At 35.5% G+C, this 27,862-nt stretch overlaps 1 protein-coding gene across 1 annotated transcript in view; it reads right to left on the bottom strand.

Moving 5' to 3' along the window:
- LOC137614911 (diacylglycerol kinase eta-like) overlaps nt 1-27,862 on the bottom strand; it is a 773,025-nt gene that overhangs the window by 295,500 nt on the left and 449,663 nt on the right. The window contains exon 15 of the mRNA XM_068344565.1: nt 6,211-6,317. Coding sequence (XP_068200666.1) covers nt 6,211-6,317 — 107 coding nt within the window. The remainder of the gene's footprint in view (nt 1-6,210; nt 6,318-27,862) is intronic.

Genomic DNA, 27,862 nt, shown 5'->3' with positions numbered 1-27,862 from the left:
GGTGCGTCCTGAGGGGTGTGAAAGTCCATGGGTGATATCGAATATTTTCCTTCTGCAGGAGGCTGGTATCCAGGGACGTGGGCGGCCGGTGCTGGTGTCGCAAAGAATAGTTACTCCTGCTGGTCCGAGGGGAATTGCACTTATCTTGAGCGCGGATGGCCCCGTCAGGTGATCCTGTGCTTCTCGGTTGGTGCGTTGTTCGGTTGCGAGATTGGCGTAGTCGATTCCCAGGTGGATTGCGTCAATTTCAATCCTTGAAAGGGCGTCCGCGACTGGGTTTTTCTTTCCTGGGACGTAACGTATGGTGCACCCGAATTCGGCGATTGTTGCGAGATGACGCATGGTCCTCCCGACAACATCTCATGATATTCATATTCATAGCAGGATTTATGAGAAGCAGGGCATTCAGCCCTAATAAACACTACCATTCTCCTTGCTCTATGAATTGCACCAGTTTCCAAATGATTGATTTCTTTAAACCTGTAATAAGGTGTTCAAACGTTTCTGAACATAATAAAATATCTTACAGTCTGGAGACAACTGTAAGGTCTCTAATATTGCCATGTAGTACACAAATATTGCAATACATTAGACAACACAGACAAATTCTATGATGTACTGGTACTGAATTTTGCTCAGTATTTCCATACAGAATAATAACTAAAACAAATTAAAAAAAAGTTTCATCATAATTGAAAACAAACTTGACAATAAGGATAACAAAAACAATACGTACACAACTACACACGAAGTTCCCTTTCTGAGTGAGGGATACCTTAATGTGATGAAAACGTTTATGTATTGTCATGATTAGTAAAGCTGTATTAGTTAGGGGCACTCATACTAGGTTTATTTGCTGTGAGCGATCAGACAAGTCGACCTCCACCACAAATCTGCAATGGCTCGCGTAGTGATGAAATGGCCAAAACCTAGACATAAATAAAAACATGGCTGAGGCCTTTCGTCCTACAGTGGACTAGACACAGCTACATTTGTTGTTGTTGTACATATATAGTAACTCGTAAAACTCAGAGGCTAAAGGCAAAATGTCAGATCATCATCATTCTTATCGGGCTAATATCGAACCCACAGGAGGGTGTTGCCGTTAGCCTCTCTGAGTTCTTGATCTGAACAATGAGGGTCCCGTGGGCACCCTCATAAGATGTGTTCCATTGTTTGTGGTGTTGCCCCACATGAGAATTCAGGGTTTGTGGCTAATCCCCATTTGTGGTAGTTATCTCCATTTTCCCAATATTACCCTTGCCCTGTTTAGGAGTAACCAGTCCTTTCTGGTGAGGGTTATTCCGCTGGGCAGGCTTTTGTTTGGGCTGGGCAGTGCCTCAATGGATGGCCATCAGTGACTTTCCCGCTCCTTCTCTATTCTGTGATACTTTCTATTCTGAGAGCACCTGCCTGGATGGTTCTAGTTCATCCACATTGCAAAGCTTTAGAACAGTGGTTCCCAACCTGTGGTACGTGAGGGCCTTCCAGGTGGTACGCGAACACTTTCGGGGTCATGAACGTGGAGAGCAGGGCTCTACGCTCAGCGGTGTCGCTGATTAGTCCCAGTTTCACCTCTCTAAGTCTCACTTGATAACGTTTGTCAGTTACACTAAATTGAACTGAGGAGGAATGTGCTATCATACTAAAAAAAAAAAAAAAGAAACTTTTATATTTTTCTTGAGCTGACGAATTAGTTCGTCAAAAGGCAACTATTGTGCTGCAATTCCAATTAATTAATTAATTAAATAATCAGTTTCGGTGAGTCGGCAACATCAAGCGCTGAACTCCACTGAGCCTCCTAGTCCCATAGCATCCACACTTTCATAGACTTTACAATTATTGTAATTTCTATATAGATATCACGGGGGAAATGAATAATAAAACACTCATATTAATTACTTATTACTTTTTATTACATTTTAATCGACATACATCATCTATTTACAAAGTGTGGAATTTATCAGCACTCGGATTCCACATTCCACACTTGATCAAGATGTGGAGTAGATTAGCCGTATTGATGACGTAAATTCCACGTTTCGGCAGCCCTGGTGGAGAGCAAACGCTATGGAATGTTCGAACTCCTGACTACCCTTGAGAGGGAGCCCATCACCTCTCACTACTCAAGTCTGAATTGAAGCATTACTTCCCGGATGTGACATGTTGTGCCTACGTCGCCAATCCGTTCTCCGTTGATCCAGCCGATCTGCCTGTTGGGACCGGGGAACAAGAGGAACTCATAGATATCCAGGCTGACGAGACAGCAAAGACGAAGCACAAAGAATGCTCTCCTTTAAACTTCTGGGTGAGCATGGCCTCCTCGTACCCGACGCTAGCTCGTCACGCTGTTTCCCAGCTACTGATTTTCCCCTCGACGTGGGAGTGCGAGCAGGGGTTCTCAGCCTTCATGGCCATCAAGTCGAAGAGCCGGAACCGTCTTGCTGCGCCCAGGCATGATTTCCGATGTGCTGTGAGCAAAGTCATGCCCCGGTGGTGGAGAAGAAGCAGATACAGCCCTCGCATTGAGTTGTTGTTTTCTTAGTTAATTTGCGTGTTCTATTTTTACAATTATAGAAATAAAGTGGTATCTGATCGAATTTAGTTTCTCTGGAACCAGGTGGTACGCGGCGACTGTACCGGACCTCCAAGTGGTACTTGGTCACAAAAAGGTTGGGAATCACTGCTTTAGAAGGATTTCAGTCTTCCTGGTAATCGTGCAATCGGTGCCTAGGGTCCTTAGCTTGTTTATTCTTTTCAATTTTTGCTACTGTTTCTCGTAGGATATGGGGTGATGGGATACTGGCTATTTTGTATGAAGATGGTAGAAGAATTGATCATAGGGCACCAATAATAATCCAACAGGACTTATTTAGCTCTGGGTCTACCTTATGCACATGGTTGATCTTGCCCACACTGGTGCACAGTAATTCTCAGTAGAGTAAAAAAGTGTTAGGGCTGTTTGTTTCAGTCTCCGAATCTGTTTCCCAACTGGTGTTGTCGAGTTTGCTGAGATGATTGCTCCTAGTTGCTACTTTCTGTTTGCTTTTATTTGTGTGCTCTTTAAAGGAGATCATTCTGTCAAGGGTGACACCTAAGTAGACTGGGTAGGGTGATTTTCCAGTTCTTTGTCACCCCATTTGATCCTTAGGTTTCTGTTCAACTGGTGATTGTTCAGGTGGAAGGCACAAACCTGTGTTTTGCTTGGATTGGCATTGAGGTGCCACTTTTTGTTGTAGGTGTAGAGAGCAGTTGAGGCGTTTGACAGTATTTCTCCGATGGTGGTGAAGGAGTCAGATTGTGTGGAAATGCACAAGTCATCTGCATATATGTACCTGCAGATGTTCTGGTGTACTGTGGCTGGTCATTTGTATAGATATTAAATAGCATCGGCGCCAACACTGACCCTTTTGGAGGGCCATTGTTCTGTATCCTCCATTGGCTTTTCCTGCCATCCATTTCTATGCTAAGATCATTTATAATTTGTAAAGGGTACATAGTAAGGATTTTAGCTTTTAGGGGATGAAATTGGTCAATATGCTGAAGACCATGAAGACTTAGCACCCTCTAGGATAAGCTCTTTAACTGAAGGAAGGACAGTAACGATGGTTTTGAAAATGGATATCAGAGGAAGATACAGAAACAGATGGGGAAAAGGCAACCTCTGATAAACGCACCATTTATAAGATAAAAAAAATAAGAGAAAGAGAAAACCAATAAAATAGTGTCTGCGTGTACCCTCAAGCAAGAGAACTCTAAGTCAATGGAGTATAAAGGTTATGACACTCCCAAGACTAGAGAACAATGGTTTGATTTAGGAGTGTCCTACTAAAAGAGCTGCTTGTCATAGCTAAAGAGTTTCTTCTACCCTGACCAAGTGGAAAGTATCCACTGAACTATAACAAACCAGTAGTTAACTCCTTAAGCGAAGAAGAATTGCCCGGTTAGCTTAGTGTTGTCCGGTGTATGAAGAAAGTGGAGAAAATTATGTGATGATTTAGCTAAGCTAAATCTGTCCAGCTATGTAAACCACAGTTAATTCTATTATCAAGATTAGCTTAACGGAGAAACTGACCTATCTGACACCAGCAATATTACAGATTCAGGCACAAACTGCATAATGGTGATGAAGTCCTCTTAATACAGTATAAAGACACTAGTGGTAAATTTAGTTCAGAGGGACTCTAAATACATGTGGTATAATATGCTTCTATAACATTTCACATGCATCATAAGTTTGAAGACATACAAGATATGAGAAATTTTCTGCCTAGGCAAAAAATAACTTAGAGCGGCTAAATAACGGCCTAAGCTTGTGACTTTTACATAAGAGTAGCTGCTAGTGGCTTACATGTCTTGATTCAGCTTCTAAGCATCTCCCTTAAGGAAAGCTTCAGAGGCATGATGCTACTGGATTATAAAACAAGTTTTAGTTCCTCAGTGTCTGCATATGAGTACCAAAGGTTTTTTTCTCTTTTGGATTAACTTAGGGCCCAAATTCTAGGGATATGCATCAACTTCTTAAAACCATATGAAAAGCCTGACTTTGATGCACTATGCTTCATACTCTACTATGGCCTTTGTGCACTTTCTACCTTGTGAGTCCTCACATCTAATGTTTATGGCTTTGAGTCCTAGGCCTAACCCTTAATCTCGAATATATCTCACCATACTTAGGATATCTGTGGATCATATCTCAATGTCTGATTCACAGAAAAATTGGTTGTTTAAGTCGTTCTTAATCCAGGATGGATACTGTTTTGAATAATTCACAGCTTCTCTACTTATCAGCTATAACTAAAGAAAATTTTATTTGACTCCTGTTTCTGTGATTAAAATTTCACGAAACTCCAGAAACAACATGCAACATCGTATGTAGGTTTTTTTTTTTTTTTTTTTTTTAATGGTATACTGATAGCTAAGAGTTTTCCTTTTGGATAGGCCTTACCTTCTGGTACTTAACATATTCTGGGAACACTACAGAGCTATTCTCTTCCTATTTCACAGTGAATGTGTACTCTACATGAATGATGAATGCAGACTATATGATTTTGTTTACATAATGTGTTATTTATAATTACTTGCTATCCTTAATAGATAAACAACCCCTTCTCGTTTTGTTATGAAAATGCTATATTTTTGAGAAATAAAACCTCAAATGAGTGGGTATTCTTTTCCGTAGAGGATTTCAATGGAACAACTATCGTTTCTTGCAGATACAGAAAAACTCGTTCTCTAATAGAAACTGTTAGCGTTGCAAGTATATGTTTGTAGGCTTTTAGCTTGCTACTTCTCAGGCTATTGTTCTAGAAGACAAGCAATATCTTTCATTCTAACCTCCCCCTATAGACAACAAGTTTATTCGGTAGGGGTTTAAAGGTTTAAACAACCATGTTAAAGGAATTCTTTCCCTTTCTTAGTAAGATGATGATAGATTTTTTACTACCCCTCATATTTCACCAATATCCCACCACCATTACCTTTGAGTTAAACGGCAATTTGAATACTGGGTAGGATAATAAAAAAAGATAGGCTTCTTATTTCAATAATAACTTAATATCTTCCCGTCATCTAGTGCACCCAAAACAAAAGTAATCACAAGAAAAACCTCTACCAAAAGTAATGCTTCTCTGCATCTAACTTTTGAGCTAGTTGATGATCTACTCAGATCATAATTTTTAAAAAATTTTATGCAGAAACTCGAGCTTCAAATCATGTAGCAATTTGAATATTAGATAAGAAACATTTTGAAATGAAACTTGGGTTATTGATTAAAATTTCAGACTATAAAGGTTTATATAGTTGGCTTAGTTGATATAGAAAAAAAAATGTAGGCATAGTACTACAGTATTCTATTGATCATCTCACTCACATCCAACTGAGCCTATCTTTGTCTTCATTAGCCCCACAGTCTAAATGATCATTCTGTTTTTGCAAACCAAAGGTATGTGGGCTACAATATCTAAAAAGAAGTACATATTTTTCAAGACCTTCACACAATTTACACGAATGCAATGGATAGTGCCTTCTCCCCAACAAGACCAGAGTTACGCTTACTTGAGCATAAAATCACCTCGTAAAATAAGTCAGCCAGACATTTACAGTAATAAAGTCAGTGTTCTAGTAAATGAGGAGGTTAAATTCTAACAATTTTTCATTGTTTAATATTTTCCATAAACCTATGTTAAAGTTTAAACGCTCAACACTAACCCTATTTCTGCAAAGCATTTGAACTCTATTCTTGTGAACTATCCTGACAATGCCTGGGGGTTGTGTCCATGCTTCTCCATCCACCTGAATTGGCACACCTTCTTCACCTGTAATATAAGCATATATCACACTAGTACATTTATAATCTCCAAATACACAAAAGAAATTCATAACACAGAATTCTATGCAACTATATTGACTTTTAATTTCATGCATTAGTTGTTGAATAAAGCTTTGTAACATTAACCTTTTTGTTTCCGTACATACCACCACTATTATTTTTTTAAATATATATTTTTTTTTTTTAGCTTAAAAAGAGAGAGAGAGAGAGAGAGAGAGAGAGAGAGAGAGAGAGAGAGAGAGAGAGAGAGAGAGAGAGAGAGAGAGAGAGAGAGAGAGCATTTTCGGTACCATGAAGACCATCATAATATGCTTAATAGAGGAAAGGGTTACCAAATTATTGGTGCTTCCTACTTTTACTAGTATTGATAGTTATCTAAACTAGACTTCGTTCAACACATAAATTCACCAATTTTAATGTAAGTAGCACAATGAAATATAAAAGTGAATTTGAAATGAACCTTACAGAAATGTTGTAGACGGTGACAGCATTTATGTTTGCAAAGTAGACTACTTGTAATCTTCTCATGCACATTTTAATAAAAGCTGCTTCTTTTCCATAAAATGTTTAAGTGTTTTCTAGGGTACCGTTTTGTTCGCTACATTTTAGAGCCTTTAAAATTCTAGGATGATTCTTGATTACAAATCTATTGTTCGAAAACATATTTGGCCTCACTTCTTCAATTGCACACAAAAATTGATTTATTGAAAAAGTTTATTCTGGAGAAATTAGAAATTTTCAAATTCTTTCATTCTGCCTTGTTTTCAATATCGGTCTCCTGTTTGGTCTTCAGCTGCTGACTTTCATCTAAACTTATTGGACAAAGCTTGCAGTCTAATAATTTTTTTTTATTCCTGATCTGGATATTAATATCTGGCATCGTCGTTCAATTAGTTCTTTATGGATGAATCTTAGAACATTATTTGTGCATCATATATGCTGCAAGACAAGGTGGGATTAATCGTTATGGAAATAATGGACCTCCCTTTAGAAGTATAAATGGTATAAGTCAGACAAATAAAGTAAACAACAAATTCCAAAGATTGTCAGAAAATAGTCACTGAACTGATCAATATGACGATTACTTATTTACAAAAGCAAATATTATACCTCCATTCCTGCTTCCTTTCTTTCATCTTGCTGTTCAACCTATTTCTAACTTTTACTTCATAGTGCAATTGCAGATTTTTCCCTAGCTGCACATCGGCACTGAATGTCCTCCAAGGCCCCACCACTGGTGCTCTCATCTCAGATTTATAAATATAATCCAATCAGAATAAATATTAAGAGATAGTCCGAAGGGGATTATAAAACTTACTGAAATGCTACAGAACGGTGGCAATAATATTACTGAAGGGTAGAGTTTCAAACATTGAGTCAGTTATAATACATATATCTTATCCAATTAGTTTTTACTATCGGGTGAAAGCTGTCTAGCATGATATAGAACTTTGTATGTTACTAATGTTTTTTCTACATATATCAAGTTAAGATTTTTTGATATTTTACTAAATATTGCAGTTCCACCCTGGTGTACAATGCTTGCCATGAGTAACACCTCTGCATAGTTTTAAAATTTCTGTTAGCTTGTGCTTTGGTCGTCTGACACCAGGTCATATGAGATTTAAATTAAGATGAGATTGAAATTAGGACCTGGAAGCTGGAATGGAAGTATATTATTTACTCTGAGGATATCAGTAATCGTCATATTAACCAGTTCAGTTGCTCAGTCTCCTTTCTGCCAAGCTTTGGAGTTCGCTATTTGCTGTTGTTTTCTTGACTTATAACATTTATCCTTCAATAGGGAGGTCCATTTCTTCTTTTGTGATGAATTCCTATCTTGTCCTGACAGTATTTATGATACGCAAATAATGTTTTAAGATTTATGCATAAAGAGCTAACTGAACGACACTACGAGATATTAATATTCTGATCAGGAATAAGAAATTTCCATACTCGTTGAGTTGTAACTATTTTATATTCGAAGGCTTCAGTAAGCCTCCAAGTTTCTGATGCATTAGTAAATACTTTTCTTTTCAGAGAAAATGGCATTTTATTTTTCATAATCTCATTTTAGTCACCAAAAGCTCATCATCCCACGCTTATCCTTCTTTTAATTTCGGTCTCATGTCCTAGGGGAATACTGTATGTCCTAAGAACGTATATTCATTAACAATCACTAGAGGTTTGTTCATCGGCCTCATTTTTAACTTTACTTAATTTACTTTACGGGCTTCTTCTTTGGACTCTACTCTCTACAGGACCTCCACAGTCATTTTATCATATTCGTTTAAAAGCGTTCAACATTTCACACTGTATAATGCTCGTTTATTGTCAAATCCACATTATTGACGTACATGAAGAATAAGAGAAAGTCTTCAGTTTCCTCTTGAAAGCCTTAATATCTTGTCTTTCGGGAGTCTAGTGGGAGCTTATTGTATGGTCTGGGGACCGCATATTCAAAGGCATTAGAGCCTACAGTAGACATATATCTAGGTTCCAATATTTTGAAACCATCTGTAACTATTCTCGCATCAACATGATTTGTTGGCTGCACGATATGTAGTAATTCTCTTGGAAATCTTAGACATCCGGTTCTGATAACTTGATGGATTATCATACATATTTAAAATTCAATTCTCGCTTTAATAGGCACTCAGTGTAAATCAACTGGTAGAAAAGGGATTCCTTCTCGGGGTGGGACACCTTTTATCAGTCTTGCTCTTATGTTTATTATGTTTTGTTATTTCTTATTTTGCATGTATGGTACCTTGTAGTAGATGGAGTTACAGTAGTCAATCCTGTTAATACCACAGTTTATCACAGGTTTCTTTACAGAATGTTCATTCAGGTACGTCTTTATAAAAGCACTATTTCAAAGATGATAGCCAGTAGTTTTTACGACACTATTTATTTGGGCATTGAAAGACAAGTTACAGTGAAAAATACGCCTAAATCGCAAACTTGACAAAATATTGGGGCAGAATTTTTAGTTATGTTTATTTGAATATCACCCAAGTTTCTTACGCTGCTTTTCTTTCCAACCCCCATAAAATCAGATTTATTTTCATTCAATTGGAGCTGTTTGATTGGCATCCATTCCCTAACACTGATAAGAATTCGGTTTAGGGTGTCAGTAGTGTCCTCTATATCATTTATGGAAAAGTAAAATTGTGTATCATCTGCAAATAGTTTGAACTTCACTCCAAGCCTTTGTAGTATTTTTGATAGACCAATAGAATAGATACAGAATAAGATTTGGCCCAGTACACTCCCCTGAGGTACCCGTCTGTTTAGAGGTTCATCATCCCATGCTTGTCCTTTTAATTTCGGTCTCATGTCATGGGGGAATACTGTCTGTCCTAAGTATGCATACTCATAAATAATCTCTAGAGGTTTGTCCATAAGCCTCATTTGTTACTTTACTCAATTTATTTCAAGGGCTGCTTCTTTGGTCATATACAGCAGGGAAAGTCTACTCTCTACAGGACCTCCACAGTCATTTTATCATTTTCGTTCAAAAGCATTCAACATTTCACACAGCACATTGCTCGTTTATTGTCAAATCCGCATTATTGATGCACATAAAGAACAAGAAAGTCTTCAGTTTCCTCTCGAAAGCCTTAATATCTTCAGTATTTCGGAGGTATAGTGGGAGCATATTGCATAGTATGGCGGCCACATATTTAAAGGCATTAGAGCCTACAATAGACATATATCTAGGTTCCAATATTTTGAAACCAACTGTAACTATTCTCGTATCAACATGATTTGTTGGCTGCAAGATATGTAGCAATTCTCTGGGATATTTTGGACATCCATATCTGATAACTTGATGGGTTATCCTGCATATTTAAAATTCAATTCTCGCTTGAATAGGCAGCCAGTGTAAATCAATTAGTAGAAAAGGAATTCATTCTCGGGATGGGACACCTTTTATCAGTCTTGCTCCTATGTTTATGTTTTGTTATTTCTTCATTTGCACGTACGGTAAATTGTAGTAAAAGGAGTTACAGTAGTCAAACCTGTTAATACCACAGTTTATCACAAGTTTCTTTACAGAATGTTCATTCAGGTACTTCTTTATAAAAGCAATGTTTCGATGATGATAACCAGCAGTTTTTACGACAATATTTATTTCGGCATTGAAAGACAAGTTACAGTCAAGAGATACGAATAAATCTCGAACTTTACTAGATATCGGGGCAGAATTTTTATTTATGTTTATTTCTTACGCTGTTTTTCTTTCTAACCACCATAAACTCAGTTTTATTTTCATTTAATTGTAGTTGTTTGACTGACATCCATTCCCTAATAATGATAAGAATTCGGTTTAGAATTTCAGTGGTGTCGTCTATATCATTTAAGGAGAAGTAAACTTGTGTATCATCTGCAAATAGTTTGAAGTTCACTTCAAGCCTTTATAATATATTTGACAGGCCAATAGTATAGATACCGAATAAGATAATACCCACTACACTCCCCTGCGGTACCCCTCTGTTTGGAGGTTCATATGATGAATAAGAGTTTCAAATTTTCACACGGTAAGTTCTGTCCACCAAGTAGTCTTTTAGGTATTCAAAAGCTTGATCTTCAATACTGATGGACCGTAGATCATCCAATTTTCACACAGTAAGTTCTGTCCACCAAGTAGTCTTTTAGGTATTCAAAAGCTTGATCTTCAATACTGATGGACTGCAGATCATTTAGTAGCACTTCATGCACTACTGTATCAAAAGCAGCACTAAGATAAAGTAATATCAAAATATCACATTCGTTTTCATCCATCATTTCCAGCGTTTAACATAAAACAGATAGCTGCTTCAGTAGAGTATAATTTTCTGTAAGCAAACTGGTTGTCTGGCAAAGCTTATATATCTTCATTGTGACTAATTAGCTGGCCAAGAATTACGTATTCTAGCACTTTTGAAATAAAGGATAGATTCGAAATAGGTCAAACTTACACCCATAGATACTTGTATTTGCTATTCTCGAAATTATATCAACTAAACCGGAAAAGTTTCTTTCACCAGTTACTTCAGACATTGGTATTGGATCGATCCCACAATTTGTTTTCTTTGCTCTTTTGATGATCCTGGTGACATCGTCTTGTGTTATATTACTGAATCTCGTTAATTTTATCTGTGCATCTGGTGTAGCATTAATCAGATCTAGAATATTTGTAAATGACAGAGTTGTATTTTCTATTTTGTTTTTAAAGAATACTAGAAAGTTATTTGCTAATTCCTGGTCACTATACCCCTCCGGTAGCCTTTTTTTTTATTTACAGTTCCCATTATACCACTTGTGTCTGTTGCTGGTTCGCGGGTCTTTCTCTTATAGTATTAGCACATTGCATTTTATATTCTACTCATGTACTTTCAGTTTTTATCCCATTCCACTTTCTTTCTTTACATCCTTTTCCCCTATTTTTCTCTAAAGTTTCCATATCAAACAAAAGAGATTGATCGTTACATATTATAGTCTTTTCCATCAGTGGACACATGGTATCATATTCACTTTCCCTCACTATTATATATGGTCATAAGGCAGTCGACACACACAGCGCCCAACAAAAGTTGGTAATCATGGTCGCAGGGAATACTGATAGTATCATTTACTTTCCCTGTATCTTCTTCAACAAATAGAAAATAAGAGAAGTTGGATTTATGTCTTTTCTTCACCACTGCGCGTTTCTGTAAAGATAGTCTAAACGTAATACGTTTGTGCACAGGAAAGATAGTGCACTTCTCTGCTATATATATATACAGTATATATATATATATATATATATATATATATATATATATATATATATATATATATATATATATATATATATATATATATATATATATATATATATATATATATATATATATATATATATACATATATATATGTGTATATATATATATATATATATATATATATATATATATATATATATATATATATATATATATATATATATATATATATATATATATATATATCTGATAAAATGTTATTCATTTCACCACTTAAAACTAGGTCCAACGTATGCTCAGTCAAAACAGTTGCAGAGTCTACATTATTCACAAAATGATATGATTCCAATAACTCACTAAATGCTGAAACATTAAGACTTGATGTGTCATCCATCCAAAGTTTAAAGACTTCACAAATAACTAATTTATTTTTTCCTTTTACGATAATCATCTCAATGAGTACACTAAAGTCTCCATAAAAAATTTGTAAACTGTTACAATGGATATCTTTTTGTGCTTAGAGTTTATTTCTATGTATTCAAAGCTTGTTACACTATTTCTTTTCAATATCTTGAGATCGGGATAACCCTCACGAGTGAAGAGCCTGACTCTCCCTCAGACCTTACCTTTCTCGGAATATGAAAGAAAGCATATGTGTGGGGGGTTCATTTCAGGGACCTTAGCCTTGACAAAGTTATCTAACCATGTTTCAGATAATGCTAGTGTGTCCAAATATTTCTCATTCATTAATTCTCGAATTTTAATAGTTTTACTACCAACATATTCATATAGCCACAGTTTATAACATCCTTGGTATTCATGGTCAGTATTTTCTTCTAGTCTTTTCAAACTATAAGCTTTGCAATTTCTTGAATTCGCTGTGTGGTCATTTGGTTTCTCTTACTTAGTGCAGTTTATAAATTTTACCTGTTGTGAATTACATTCTTTGGTGGAATGCTTTTCTGAACATTTCCCGCAGATTTTATCATCAGTCTTAAACTTGCAATCTTTTTCCAAATGTCCACACCTCTGACCTGGGTTGCAAATGACATGATACTTATCACATAAGTTATAAGTACCCCATCGTAACATAACTTTGTCACCATTATCATGAATAGCCTTGCGAACTTTAAGATCACATTTCAACAGGTAGTGAGGAGTCCCACCTGCAGCACTTTTCTTGAATTCCAAGCCTATCTTCTCTTTCATGGTTTGGATATGGTTCAGGCAACGATTTATTTGAATCAAAGCTTTTACTTCATCTTCATCACTGTATACATTGAAAATCATTATTTTAGGTTTTAGTTCTCCAGTTCTCCTCGTCTCAGTGTTGGCAATCATGATTTGAATCATGTTGGCTGCTTCCTCTCTGATATTTTTGTCTGCAAAGTTTACATTTCCATTTGAAGTTGACCTTGTATTAGGAATTGGAATGCCTTTAAGTGCATGTTAAACCTCATTTCTTTTTTGTCAGTGATTTCAGTTAATTACTACTGAGTAATTAAGAGGAGATGGGGGTATTCGTGTCTAACTCCTTTCTCAATTGAAATTTTCTCACTATCTTTATGTAGTTTTAGAATGGCTTTAATTCCTGTATAGCTATCTTATAGTGTTCTAACATAAGATTCATATATTCCTTCTCTTTGAAGGGCTTTCATTACTGCTGAAGTTTATACTGAATCAAAAGCTTTTTTATAGTCTACAAATGGTATACATAGCTGTTTGTCATACTCTGATGATTTGTCTATTAATTGGTTAATTACATGGATATGGTCAGTTGCTGAATGCCTGCTTTCAAAGCCTACCTACTCTCTTAGTTGAATCAAGACTGTCTGTCTTTCGGTCTACATGATACTTCTAAAGTTTCTATATATTAATGAGAGGAAACTCACTGGCCGCTAATTTTTCAGGTCTTTTGTGTCTCCCTTTTTGTAAATTAGTATAATGATAAAGTGTTTCATAGCTCTAGGAATAGAGCATTCTTGCAGATATTTTGTGTAAAGTTCAGCAAGTTCTGCTACTATATTATGTAATCTCCTCCATCTATTATCAAATTACTTGTTACACTATCTTTTCCAGCTGCTTTACCTCTTGTCATGCCTTATAATGCCTTCTTTACTTTTCATAATGTTACTTTTGGTACCAGCATAGGTGTTTCATTATATTTTTTGTGTCCCCCTTTTTGTAAATTAGTATAATGATAAAGTGTTTCCAAGCTCTAGGAATAGAGCATTCTTGCAGACAAATTTGTGTAAAGTTCAGCAAATGTTGCTACTGTACTATGTAATCTCCTCCATCTATTATCAAATTAATTGTTAGAACATCTTCTCCAGCTGCTTTGCCTCTTTTTATGTCTTTTAATGCCTCCTTTACTTCTCCTACTGTTACTTTTGGTACCGGCACAGGAGTTTCATTATATTTATTAGAAAATTTATTTTCTATATCACTATTGTATAGAAATCCTCTGCAATTTCTATCAATCCATCTCTTTTGTTGATAATAATTCCATTGTTATCCTTTACAGCAAATACCTGTTGGTGACCTGCTCCAAGTCTTCTGCTCATCAACTTGATCTTTCTTCCTTTCTTTAGTGTTTCCTCAATTTTGGTGTGATTGTGCTTACGAATGTCTTGGGTTTTCAGTTTGTTTATTGTTTTGGATACTTCTGCTAATGCTACTTAATCTCTCTTGGATTTTACCCTTATTTTCAATGTTTTCTTTAGTATATTTATGGTGCCTCCTTTATTAACTTTTCGGTCTTTTCTGATAGTTTTCCTTGATCTTGTTTAAGAACGTTTCCACCTATCTCTTGTCCTGATTCCAATAAAAATCTTGTTAAATTACTGTTAATTTCTTCTCTACTTGATTCCATTTAATGATGTAGCTTGGAATACCAATTTTATATTACTAAACTAAACTCATCAAATATTTTTCTTATTACAGGAGTGTACAGTTTCTTTCTTAAATTTTTTTTTTCTCTATCTTTCCTTAGATATAGACAAATTTCACTTCTCACCATTTTATGGTCGCTCTACTTAACTTGTTCAACACTGTTACATATTCAAGTAAATTAACTTTTTCACTGAGAACAAAATCTATTTTATTTTTCGTTTCACCATTTCGGCTTCTCCGTGTCCATTTCCTTTGTTTTTTTTATGAAAAAAAAAAAATGGTATGTACTATTTTAAGATTGTTTCTTTCATAAAAATCCTACAAGCATGTCTCTTGTGCCTATTACAAATTTACCTACTGCTGATTTTCCTCTCTTCTTTCGACCTACTTTGCCATTGAAATCCCCCAAAATAAATAGATGTAAATTAAATTCCATGTTTATTCAAATATATTTCCAGATCTTCATAAAAAGTTTCTAATATTTCCTCAGTATGGGATGTTATTGGGGCATACTTTTGAATTATCTTCAGTTTAAACTTCTTATTCAATTTGATAATCAATCCTGTAATTCTATCAGTAATACTGATAAAATCTTCTATGCTAATTGCAAGATTTTCATTAATATGAAAACCCACACTTTTTTCTTTGTTCCTTTCATGTGTAAATATATATATATATATATATATATATATATATATATATATATATATATATATATATATATATATATATATATATATTTATATATATATATCATATTTATAAATATATATATATATATAAATATATATATATATATATATATATATATATATTATATTATATATATATACATACATATATATATATATATATATATATATATATATATATATATATATATATATATATATATATATATATATACATACACACACACACATATATATATATATATATATATATATATATATATATATATATATATATATATATATATATATATATATATATATATATATATATATATATATATATATATAGGTATGTATACAAATATATAAACATATACAGTACGGTCATATATAAACATGTACGTCCCGATTTATGCGTGTTCGAATTATACGATTCCCCTTTTATGCGGTCGCTATTTTTCAAAAAATAAATTTTCTGTATCTGGGAAGCTGTTCAAAGTTTGGAGTCATAGACTACAAAATGTATCAAATCTATTGTCTTTTTAAGTATATTGGTAGCCCTAAATAAGGTGCTTTATAATAAATGTTGCAAAACAATATTAACCTTACATCTTATTAACATAATTTTATAATAAAGAGCCTATCTAAGGATAAAATTTCACATGAACAATGAAATCCACTGTTAACTGTGGGAGTCCAGCTGACAAAATGTAGACAGAATTGTGGTTACGTTCTGGGCAATCTTTATCTTTCTCCAACCTTTCAATAATTTGAATGGTAGTGTTAATGATGGTATATTAAAACATTATTTTTGTTTAGTACAGTATATACAAAAGCTTTAATTTTCCCTTCGGGTGTTCAAGGTTTTCACGAGTAGACTGGGTTCGTTTATTGGCAGTGAATAGCCTAAACTTCGGTAACGAGTCGGCAATATTTTGTCATATTTCAAACAGTATACATTTGCTTTTCAGAGTAGATGATATAATTATAAAAATCTCTCTCTCTCTCTCTCTCTCTCTCTCTCTCTCTCTCTCTCTCTCTCTTGAGAGAGAGAGAGAGAGAGAGAGAGAGAGAGAGAGAGAGAGAGAGAGAGAGAGATTGATGCCAGAAATCCTCAAATTATCTCTCTCTCTCCCTCTCTCTCTTTCTCTGTGTATGTGTAAGAAATAAAACCTTAGTTCACATATGGCAACCTGAGTTTATGAATGAAATTAACATGACTGTTGTTAGTTGGGGCGATCAATTCCTCGCTTCAGGTGCTACATGAAACAAAAACATAGCATTGGATTACAACAGCAGATTCTCTCTCTCTCTCTCTCTCTCTCTCTCTCTCTCTCTCTCTCTCTCTCTCTCTCTCTCTCTCTCTCTCTCTCTCGTGTTATAAAATACTTATACAATACTTACAAATAAATGAAGAAACCAAAGTCGGTTATCTTAAAGTGTCAATTAAATACGAAACGAAAAAATTATACCATGTATACATCAATTTCAATCGTAGCTTGTCTGTCTGTCTCAGATTGCCTTACCATTGTGTAAGACACGGGCTCTTGCCTTAGGCAGCCCGTAAATCGTAGCTTAAAATACAGCATCCGATTTCGTCAGCAAACCACAATTTTTTAGGAAACGTCATTTTATTCTAGAAAATTGCTACTCTTTAAATAGTTAATTGCGCTTTAAGAAAATATGTGCAATTGTTTTTAAATTTCAGGTGTGTTTTAAAAATCGAGTATTGCTGACTTCTTTTTGTTTTATTTTTGGTTGTGAAGAGATCAGCTGATGTCTAGCTGCCGGTCCCAATAATATGCGCATACGAATACAGTAACAAAGTATTGTTTATACTATTTCTTAACTTATTCAAACCATCTATACTGTTAGTTAATATTACATAAACACCAATGTGTTTTAATCTATCATATTTTTGTTTAGTAGGCTAAATTTAAAACTCTCTCTCTCTCTCTCTCTCTCTCTCTCTCTCTCTCTCTCTCTCTCTCTCTCTCTCTCTCTCTCTCTCTCTCTCTCTCTCTCTCTTCTCTTTTTTACTTCTATCTCTCTAACAAATTAAATTTTTGTGGCTTCACAATGTATGTTATATTAAAAATCAATCATGATTAAATTTTCCTTACTTTCTCCAAACTCGCACCATCTCTATCACCTCGAACGTTATAGCGGTAACTTAATTGTTCAATGACTTTAAAAACCAGCCTAGTACTTTCTTCTTCTTTTACTTTTTTTCTGACAATTCCATAATTGAGGTGGGTACAAGTTGACTTATAACTGAAGTTAGGAAAAGTATTTTGGATATGGAATGGACAATTATCTTTCGTAACAGTTTAGAATTATCGTAAATTATCATTGTCATTAGCGACAGTTTGTTATTGTTGATTAAACGCAAAATATCAGTTTTCCTACTTTGGTACGTATGTAAGAATTTATATGGATACGGTAAGTAAAATATTTGTAATAACATAATATTTACTAAAAGCTTTTAATATCATTAGTTATCACTTTGATCATGCGTGTTTAATGCGTTTGTTTGTTTATTATGATCGAAGTGGAAGGTTTCCGTTTCAGGCGGCGTCTTTAAGAAAAACAGTATATAAATGGAATTCATTTCATTTATTTCGAAGTTCTAAGAAAAATTAGGTTGGACAACATTGGTAATAACAAAATTTGTCCGTATTTTAGGTCGCGTTATAACGAAATATACAAACATCGTGGTTGTAATTCTAACCCTTTTCAAGTTATTAGAACTTTCAAGTATATTAAATGATTGATTTATTTACAAGAACAATTTAATATTATAGAAAAATACAGTAGAGTAAATAGAAAGTATTGGAAATGGGTAGTAAACAGGTTTGAATACGCAAGTTGTTGATTGCCATGGCCCTAATGAATTATTTCTGTTAGTTGTGTTTCGAAATATGCAATTTTCCATTTAAGCGGGGTCATTGGTCGACCAAATTCTCGCATAATTCGGGACCCTACTATATATATATATATATATATATATATATATATATATATATATATATATATATATATATATAGGTATGTACACAAATATATAAACATATATATATATATATATATATATATATATATATATATATATATATATATATAAATATATATATATAATTATATAAATGCATATATATATATATATATATATATATATATATATATATATATATATATATATATATATATATATATATATATATATATATATATATATATATATGACCCGTGTAGACGGATAATGAGATGTCGGAATATGGGTTTTCTTCATTTATTATAAAAGGTTCGTTCGTAAGTACACTATACACAACTACCCTCTTGGGTGAGGGACTTGTCAACTCGAGCGCCCACCGGCAACTAACTACTCCCTTCGCTACCAAAATGCAACCATTGCAAAACATGCTGAGAAATAGGTTTTTGTTGAATACTCATGAATATTGAGTTCATTTACCTTGATGTATAACATACATATATACATGAATTAGGACATTACTGAGGTGTGTATTCGCCCTCACTAGCGTATGATACATGGAAGAGACTCCGGCCCGGAATAGGCATGGTATGTACTAAACAAAAATGCAACATAATATATATATATATATATATATATATATATATATATATATATATATATATATATATATATATATATATATATATATATATATATATATATATAAGAAATCGCCCCAAAAATTCATATATCTTCCACAAAAGAATAGAAAATGAAATAGTGCAAGTAAAAATGTACACAACACAATATAAACAATTCCACTCATTTCTTCTTAAGACCTTTGCAACCAAAACACAGAATACCCAATGTGGAAAAAAAAAATCATAACATTAGTTTTGCATAACCTCTTCAATAACCTCCCTCTGGTTGCGGGCAATACGGGCTTCTTGGGCGGGACAGGGGTAGGAATAGATATTCCTTCATCCCTCGATTTTACTTGTTCGGGTTTACGGCACAATTTCGCAACACAACTCACCACCACCGGTTCACCATTTATTTAAATCACTACAACACTTGCACTTGCAACCTTCAACCGGTGGCCACTAGCAGTTTTCCCGAGAAAATCATTCATCTTCCTGCCCTTCTCTTATAACATTAAGTATAAGGTATTCACATCTACACATTCTCTAACACTAACTATCCTCAAGGCTGAACTTTAATCCCGCAGCCACTTGCCATTCGGGAACTGCCCGGCTCAAGCAACCAGGAATCATATACATACATGAATAATACAGCATCCGCCTGACGAATCTCACTTGACCTATTTAACCTGTGAATGTTTTTAGGTTCACTCAGCAATGTTATACGTATTTCCACACTCGGAAAAATTACCACAACATTTTACGTATACATTTAGCATCAACATAAAAACACTTTGTTATCATCAAGTTTATTCAAAACACGTCAAAAGAAGAAATGAGGTCTGTTCAAACAACAACAACAGGAAAAGAAAAAAAAATTTCTACTCATCAACTCGAGGGATGTCACGTATGCAGGGGTAAGGAGGAACACTTTTGAAAACCACCTCCTCAGGCAGCACATGTATGTGTGCCTGATGATGTTCAGACACTGCGCCATTAACAATGCTTTGTATCACAACTGTGTTAGACTTAACCATCTTTACTCGGTACGGACCTAAATACACTGACTCTAGTTTGTGTTTCCTAGGTTGTAATCGTTTCAAATACACACGATCGCCCACAAATACTTTTACCGGTGCGGTTTTAAACCAACCATCATACTTTGTGCTGTGATTTTTATTAGCTCTTATCAAAAACCTTTCAGTGGTGTTCATTACTCTCCTCAATAGATTTAATAAATATACACGGTATTGCTCAGTTGAATAATTTGGCAATTGTTGCGAATTAATGAGTACCGTATATGGTAACACAGGATCCTGTCCATACACTAAAAAGAAAGGCGTGTCTCTGAGCGAAGCATTATATGCAATGTTCAAAGCTAGCTCAAATGTAGGAAGCATGGCGTGCCAATGAAGGGGGTCATCAGCCACTAAGTAACGTAAAATTCGCACTACTTCCCTATTATGCGATTCCACTAATCTATTAGCTGAAGGCCTACATGCGGTCACTGAAAAATCTTCAATTTTCATCAAGTCCGAGACCAATTTCACCACCTTATTTATAAACTCAAGACCATTATCACTTATCAAAATTTTCGGGCAACCAAATCTAGTAATGAAAGAGCACAGCGCCAGGGCTAAGGAATATGCAGATTTCTCCAACATTGCATAAGTATGAGTGTACCGAGTAAATGCATCCACAAATACACATATACACTTATGTTGTGTTAACTCAGTAGGAAATGGTCCTACTACATCCATATGCACTCTATAAAATTTAATGGGAACCACAGGCCACTTTCTGGCTTCCGGTACAGTGTTTTTATGTTCTTTGAAACAGTTACAAGCATGACAACCTTTTATATAATTCTCTTTAAATTTTATCATTCCTAACCAAGAGAAGGATTCACGTGCTCTCCTTAACGTTCTATCAATCCCTTAATGCCCTGCATACGGACTAACATGTACAATGTTGATGGCTCGTTTAATTAAAGAGGGAGGAAGAACTACCTGTGCACATAATTCCCCTCCCATCTTCTCATAAGCACAATATAAGATATAATTTACAATAAAAAATTTCTCACGAGGCACATTCATAAATGACGGATAATCTTCAGATTTCCCTTTAATCATTACTCGCACTCTTTCCATCCCTTCCTCTTTTTTCTGTCCCTCTCGGACTTCTTTTATGTCCCAACCTCCCTAGTCAATCAAACCTGCATCATCAGGGCATTCATTCTGGACACCCCTGGTCTTGTCCTTGGTCAACCACATATATTCACTTCTGCCGCTCGTATCTCTCTCTCTCTCTCTCTAACATCTGAAACTCCCTCTCTCTCCCGAGTCGTCTCTCTCTCTCTCTCTCGCTCTCCGTCTTCTGCATGCGCATCGGGAGAACCCTCATCCCGTTCTCTATTTTCTCTATTATGATGGGGGTCTTCAATATTTTGGTTACGTTCTTCGTTCCTCTTTTGTGCCCTAGTTGTTACTCCTATTACTGCCCCTCTAGAGAGAGCATCAGCTACCTTGTTAGCTTTACCTTCTATGTAGTGAAAATCCTTTATATTAAACTCTAACAATCTCTCAATTCATCTCGGTGGTCAAGAGGTCAAATCATTTTTGTAATACAAATCACGTAAGGGGCGATGATCACTTTGCAACTCAATCGACTGACCTAATAAAAAGAACCAATGCCTCTCTAGAACCTAAAGAATAGCCAAAGCCTCTCGATCGAGCGTACTAAAATTCTTTTCTGCCCCATTTAACACCCGAGAAACAAAACAAATGGATCGCTCTCTGCCTTTATTATCTCGTTGAGAAAATACGCCACCAATAGCTACACTACTCGCATCTGTTGTCACTAAAATCGCATCTGTTGTCACTAAAAATGGGCGATCAAATCTAGGATATGCGAGTAATTCATTGATAGTTAAGGCTGCTTTCAAATGGCTAAAGGCTCTTTCTTCTTCCCCTCCCCAATTTATTACTTTTTTTTTTCTTTAAAGCATCTAAGGGTCTCGCTATCTCTCCAAAACCTCTTATGAATTTACAGTCATACCCAGCAAATCCTAGGAATCGAGCTACTTCCTTAGAGTTACATGGCTTGGGGAAATCTCTAATAGCCGCTTCTTTACTGGGGCAGGGTTGGATACCTTCTGGGGTTATTAGGTGACCTAAAAATTTGACATGTTTACAGAAAAATTTGCACTTTGACAAACTTATTTTCATACCGTTACGTCGCAATGCTTCTAAAACTTTATGACTATTATTATTATGTTCTTCTGCCGTTTTCCCTGTAATTATGATATCATCTAAATAAACAAGAACATTATGGCCAGTTAAGGGTGACAAAACTACCATCATTACTCTAGAAAAATGACTTGGAGCATTTTTAACACCGAAAGGAAGAAAATTAAACTGAAATAATTGTTTTTTAGCTATAAATGCCATTTTATATTAACTGTCTTCCTGAATGGGTATTTGATAGTATCCAGATTCTAAATCAACAGTTGTAAAATATTTTCTATCCCGTACTTTCACAAGTAATTCTCCGATCAAGGGCAATGGAAATACATTATCCTTATTGACTGTATTCAATTTCCTATAATCAACTAACAATATTACCGAGCCATCCTTTGTCCTTGTAACAGCTACAATTGAAGAAGCCCTTTCTATCTCTCCCTGGAAATGAATGGGTACCTTATAAGTCCTTGACCTGATCGGCTCCGCCTGCCCAGTTTCAATGCTAAAGGGAAATCGATCAATTCTCGCAGGTAGCTCATCTTCAATTGCAATTACATCAGAATAATTATTGACAATGTCACTAACTACAGGTTGATATTCTGACGGACATAATTTTCGCACTTGCATCATCAAATACTGAGTGCGTTCGTCTGTGCGGGCTGGAGTGGTGGCTCCCAACATCCCATTATAAGCAATTACACATAACTCTACTTCACACACAGAATCACTTCCTAAAACAACTCTTTTATTTGACAAATTAACTAATGTTATATCAGCTCTGTTCTCTTTTATTTCCGTCAAGCCCTCTAAAACCATATGGGCCCAATTGTCATGGGGTTTAACAACGACCTTGGTTCTTTCCGCAAGAGGGCAACACAGGGTCAGATATGCTCGTAAGGGTCTGGGGAGACAACACTTCTCCTCTCTCAGGTACAGCTGTTACCCTACTTGAATTTCTCTCTGAGCTAACACACTCACTTATTCTCTCATGACCTTCTATCGGCAAAATGTACCCTCCTGGTTTTACTGTTATATCTTTTACCCCAAAAATGCATATTTGATTATTAGAGATAAAATCGATTCCTAAAATGGCCTCGATTCCTGGAATTCCCAAGGTGGGCAAGACAAAAAAATCATGTGTAAACTTCACAGACCCAACCTTAAATTGGACGATTGTTGTATGGTTCATGTGTAGTTTATTTCCTCCTAGCGTGTCAAGAACAATGGATGCCGCTGGCTGTAGTGGATTTGATGAGAATCTTTTTTCAATTAATGAAACACTGGCTCCTGTGTCAATCAGCGCTCGAATGGATTTATCTTGCAGGTCGATCCTAACTGCTAACATTCCTAGACGGCCATTACAAGATATGGGGCATGGGCCAATGACCTCAGCTGCAATGCCGCTGCCCCCTAGTGCTGTGGGGTGAAGTCGGGGGTACTGATGGAGGTCCCAGTGCCTGCTCTGGCATGTCTGTCGTCACTGCTTTCTCGGCTACTGCTTGTGGTGTTATGGGGGGGGGCATCGAACCACCCCGTCTCCCCTTTCCTCTGTTCCCTTTTCCTCAGATGTTGGGCGGGGGGAGGTGCGCGTGTGCCACAGCCCGCCCGGCCTGGGCGTTTTTTGCTGAGCACTCTCGAGATAGTTGACTGTAGGCCTGACAAGTGTAACAACGGGGGGATCCTTGGGTGGGGAAGTCCACTTGTCGGTGCCCCTCTCCCCAACAGTGCCAACATTTGAAGACTTTGCTAAGCTGCTGACTGCATTCCCCCTTACCTCTCTTCAGGGGTCGACTGCCTCTCATGGCTGCCAACTTCTCGGAATTGGCCCCTTTATTTCCAGTCCTTTTTTCTTCTGGCAAACTGTCTAAAATGTTTTGTATCGCACTCACTATGTCTGCTAACGAGCGATTGTCATCGAACAAATAACCATATAAATACAGGTTTACTAATCTGGGAATATGTTTACGGGCAATTGCCTTTTTATCACCTTCTGTGAGATTGGCACTCCGGGTAGCAAACGAATCGCAATCCCGAAAAATTGGAGTTGCAAAACTAAGAACGGATTCACCTTCCCGTATTTTGGATTTGTAGTTTTCTTTTAGGTCTCCCTTTCTCGCATCAGGCAAGGCATACTTCTCAGTTAAACGTCGTTTTATTTCAATATAACTTCTTAAACTGTCTTGTGGCCAACACATTACCTCCATTGCCGGAGCTACTTCAAAGTCTCTCACAAACACTTCAATCGATTGAAACCCTTCGTTAGGTCGTTGATCATCAAAAGGCCTAACACTTGCCTGGAGTTCTGGCAGCTTCCGAACTACGATTTGCCTATCTTCACTCGGCTGTGCATGTGTACTTTCACTTGTTTGCGTTTGAACTTCGTCCACGTGCGTCGAATATGCTGTGGTTGCGCCACTCCTGTTCTAGTTCCACCAACAGTCTGTTCATTAACTGTTGCAAGTAATCTGGCTTATTTTCCAATTCTTGCGTTCAATTTCCTGTCTATATTGTTCATCGGCATAGCTATATCCCACTGCTCCTTCGTTCTCATCTCCTGAAGCAGCAGCGTCTGCTATGTTAGTCTTTGTGTATCTAGGCATCTTGAACTTATATATTTCACCGGCTCAAAGAACAACTTCACTCACAGCATACACAAAAGACATATTTTTTACACCTGACACCAATATGACCCGCGTAGACGGATAATGAGACGTCGAAATATGGGTTTTCTTCACTTATTACAAAAGGTTCATTCGTAAGTACACTATACACAACTACCCTCTCAGGTGAGGGACTTGTCAACTCGAGCCCCACACCGGCAACTAACTTCACTACCAAAATGCAACCATTGCAAAACATGCTGAGACATAGGTTTTTGTGGAATACTCATGAATATTGCGTTCATTAAAGATAGATAGATAGATAGATAGATAGATATTATATTACATATACATACACATACACACACAAACACACATACACACACACACACACACACACACACACACATATATATATATATATATATATATATATATATATATATATATATATATATATATATATATATATATATATTTGTGTGTGTGTGCGTGTGATCGAAATTTTGCGTAATTTAAAATTTGATGTGTGCACAAGGAACTGCATTAACTGATTTTAGCTTGTGAGATGGACGAGATGGCGTATCATATTCGCCCTTTCAAATGCTTCCCAAGTTGTTGGTTTGGTAGAGTTGACTAACTCATTTAACCTCCACACCCCCCAAAAAAATACATTGGTTGCAGTGCTTGGTGTTAGGTCAGGGCTTCTGACTGGACTGTCATGTAAACCACGATGGCCCACCCATCTCCCATGGAACTGCACTCAAATGGCACATCATTCAATAGAGAGTGACTGGAATGCTTGGCAGTAGAAGTGTTATTGTGGATAAACACAGGGCCTTTGCAACTGAGAAACCTCTAGTTGTCAGTTCTCTTTTTTAAAATATACATGTACCGTTACAGTATCTAAAGACCCCTCGTTTTCAACCTCTTGAATGTCTTTCTTTCAAGGATCTTACAACCAAGACTATATTTTTCTGGTCGCATTCGCTTCAGCTATATGTATTAGTTGTTTACAAACTCTTTTGATGGATTTTGGTGATGATAAAATGATTTTATCTCATTCTCTCGCCTTTCAGGCTAAGAATGATTACAAGTTGAAAGGGGTTCCTCAATCTTTTTCTTATTCCCTCATTGGAGAAAAGGGTGAGTGGGTTTACATCAGAAAATATGGGTCGTCCAATTTCGGCAGTAATGTATCATTTAGGTAAAACTGAAAACACTACTGAGCATTGACAATGAAAGTAGCTACTGGTAATATAATATAAATAGTATTGAATATGTATTAAAGCGCAATTTGTATTAAGTAAATACATTGAGTTTGATTTTGTATTAAATTATACTACAGAATTTATTTTCCTAATAAGAGTGGCCTAGTTTTAGGTACTGTGGTAGCTACATTGTTCTAATGTGAAGTATAAACGGTGTGTATATAGGCGTAATTCACAGATAATTATTTTATCAATCTTGATTTGCGAGGTATTGCGTATGACTTGCGAGCTTTCAGCTGTTACCGTACTGTTAAAACTTTGTTTAATGGAGCCGTGGCTAGACCTGTCCTTCACTATCCCCCCTCCATCCTAAAGTGGGAATCAGCCTTATGGAACTCAGGTGAGAATTATCAAAATAAATGGAATTTTAATAATAAAATCAAATATTTATACTCACCTGAGATTCTTAAGCTCTTTAAGGGTATCATTACATAACACTAAACACGTTCTGCTCTATTCAATTAGGTTCCATATGGAAATTGAGCACCAAAATCTGAATAAAAGGAAATTTTCCTTTACAGACAGATAGCTTGTTGAAATTGATGACTCGATGTCAACATTAATTTTTTTTTTATGACTGCAGTGTTTTGTTAAACATTGAAAATATTTTAAAAGTAGAGCTGAATTTATTTCATGTTCGCCTGCTAAGATATCTTTAAAAAGCTTTCTTTACTAAAAGTTTCTAAAAATTATTTCATTAACAAACGAGTAAGTCTTATTTGTACTTCAGTTACTGGTCTTTAAGGGCGAACATGTATGGTCAGTGAAGCATGTGAGGGGTATGAAAAGAAGATTGGAAAAACATTAATTTCATCTATACAAAATGTAAAATATATAAAATCAATAAGGAGATAATATAGTGCGAAAATACTTAATAAGAGGGATTAAGGATGATATGAAATAAAAAAAAATAAGGATAATAAAGAACAAGCAAGGGAATACAGGTATAATGAATAAAAAGAATAAAATGAACACTAAAAATACATCACGAATATTAAAAATGAAAAGGATATAGAAAGGCGGGAAGAATGGGAGAAACAAAAAAAAAAAAAAAAAAAAAAAAAAAAAAAAAAAAAAAAAAAAAAAAAAAAAATGCATTTATGACCGAAATGGGAAGATAAATGAAAAGGGAGGAATGGGAGTGACCCTCAAGTCTGGGAAAACTATCCCTTTACTGGAAACACAACTTTATAGCAGCCTATTCTAGTGGATGGTGATATAATCTCCCGCTTCAAATATATCGTCTAATGCTTCCAGCTTCGCGGGCGGTGTCAAACGAATCTTCAGAGTATATCTTTTTCATAATGGTATAAATAAATGAAACAAAGGATAGTCAAATCAGCAGATAAAGAGATTTCTTCGATATATATATATATATATATATATATATATATATATATATATATATATATATAATATAATACATATATAATATATACATAATACATATAATATATGGATATATATAATATATATATATATATATA

This window comes from Palaemon carinicauda, chromosome 21 (genome assembly GCF_036898095.1).
Source record: "Palaemon carinicauda isolate YSFRI2023 chromosome 21, ASM3689809v2, whole genome shotgun sequence".
Lineage (NCBI taxonomy): Eukaryota > Metazoa > Arthropoda > Malacostraca > Decapoda > Palaemonidae > Palaemon > Palaemon carinicauda.
This window is presented reverse-complemented; position numbering and strand designations above follow the sequence as displayed.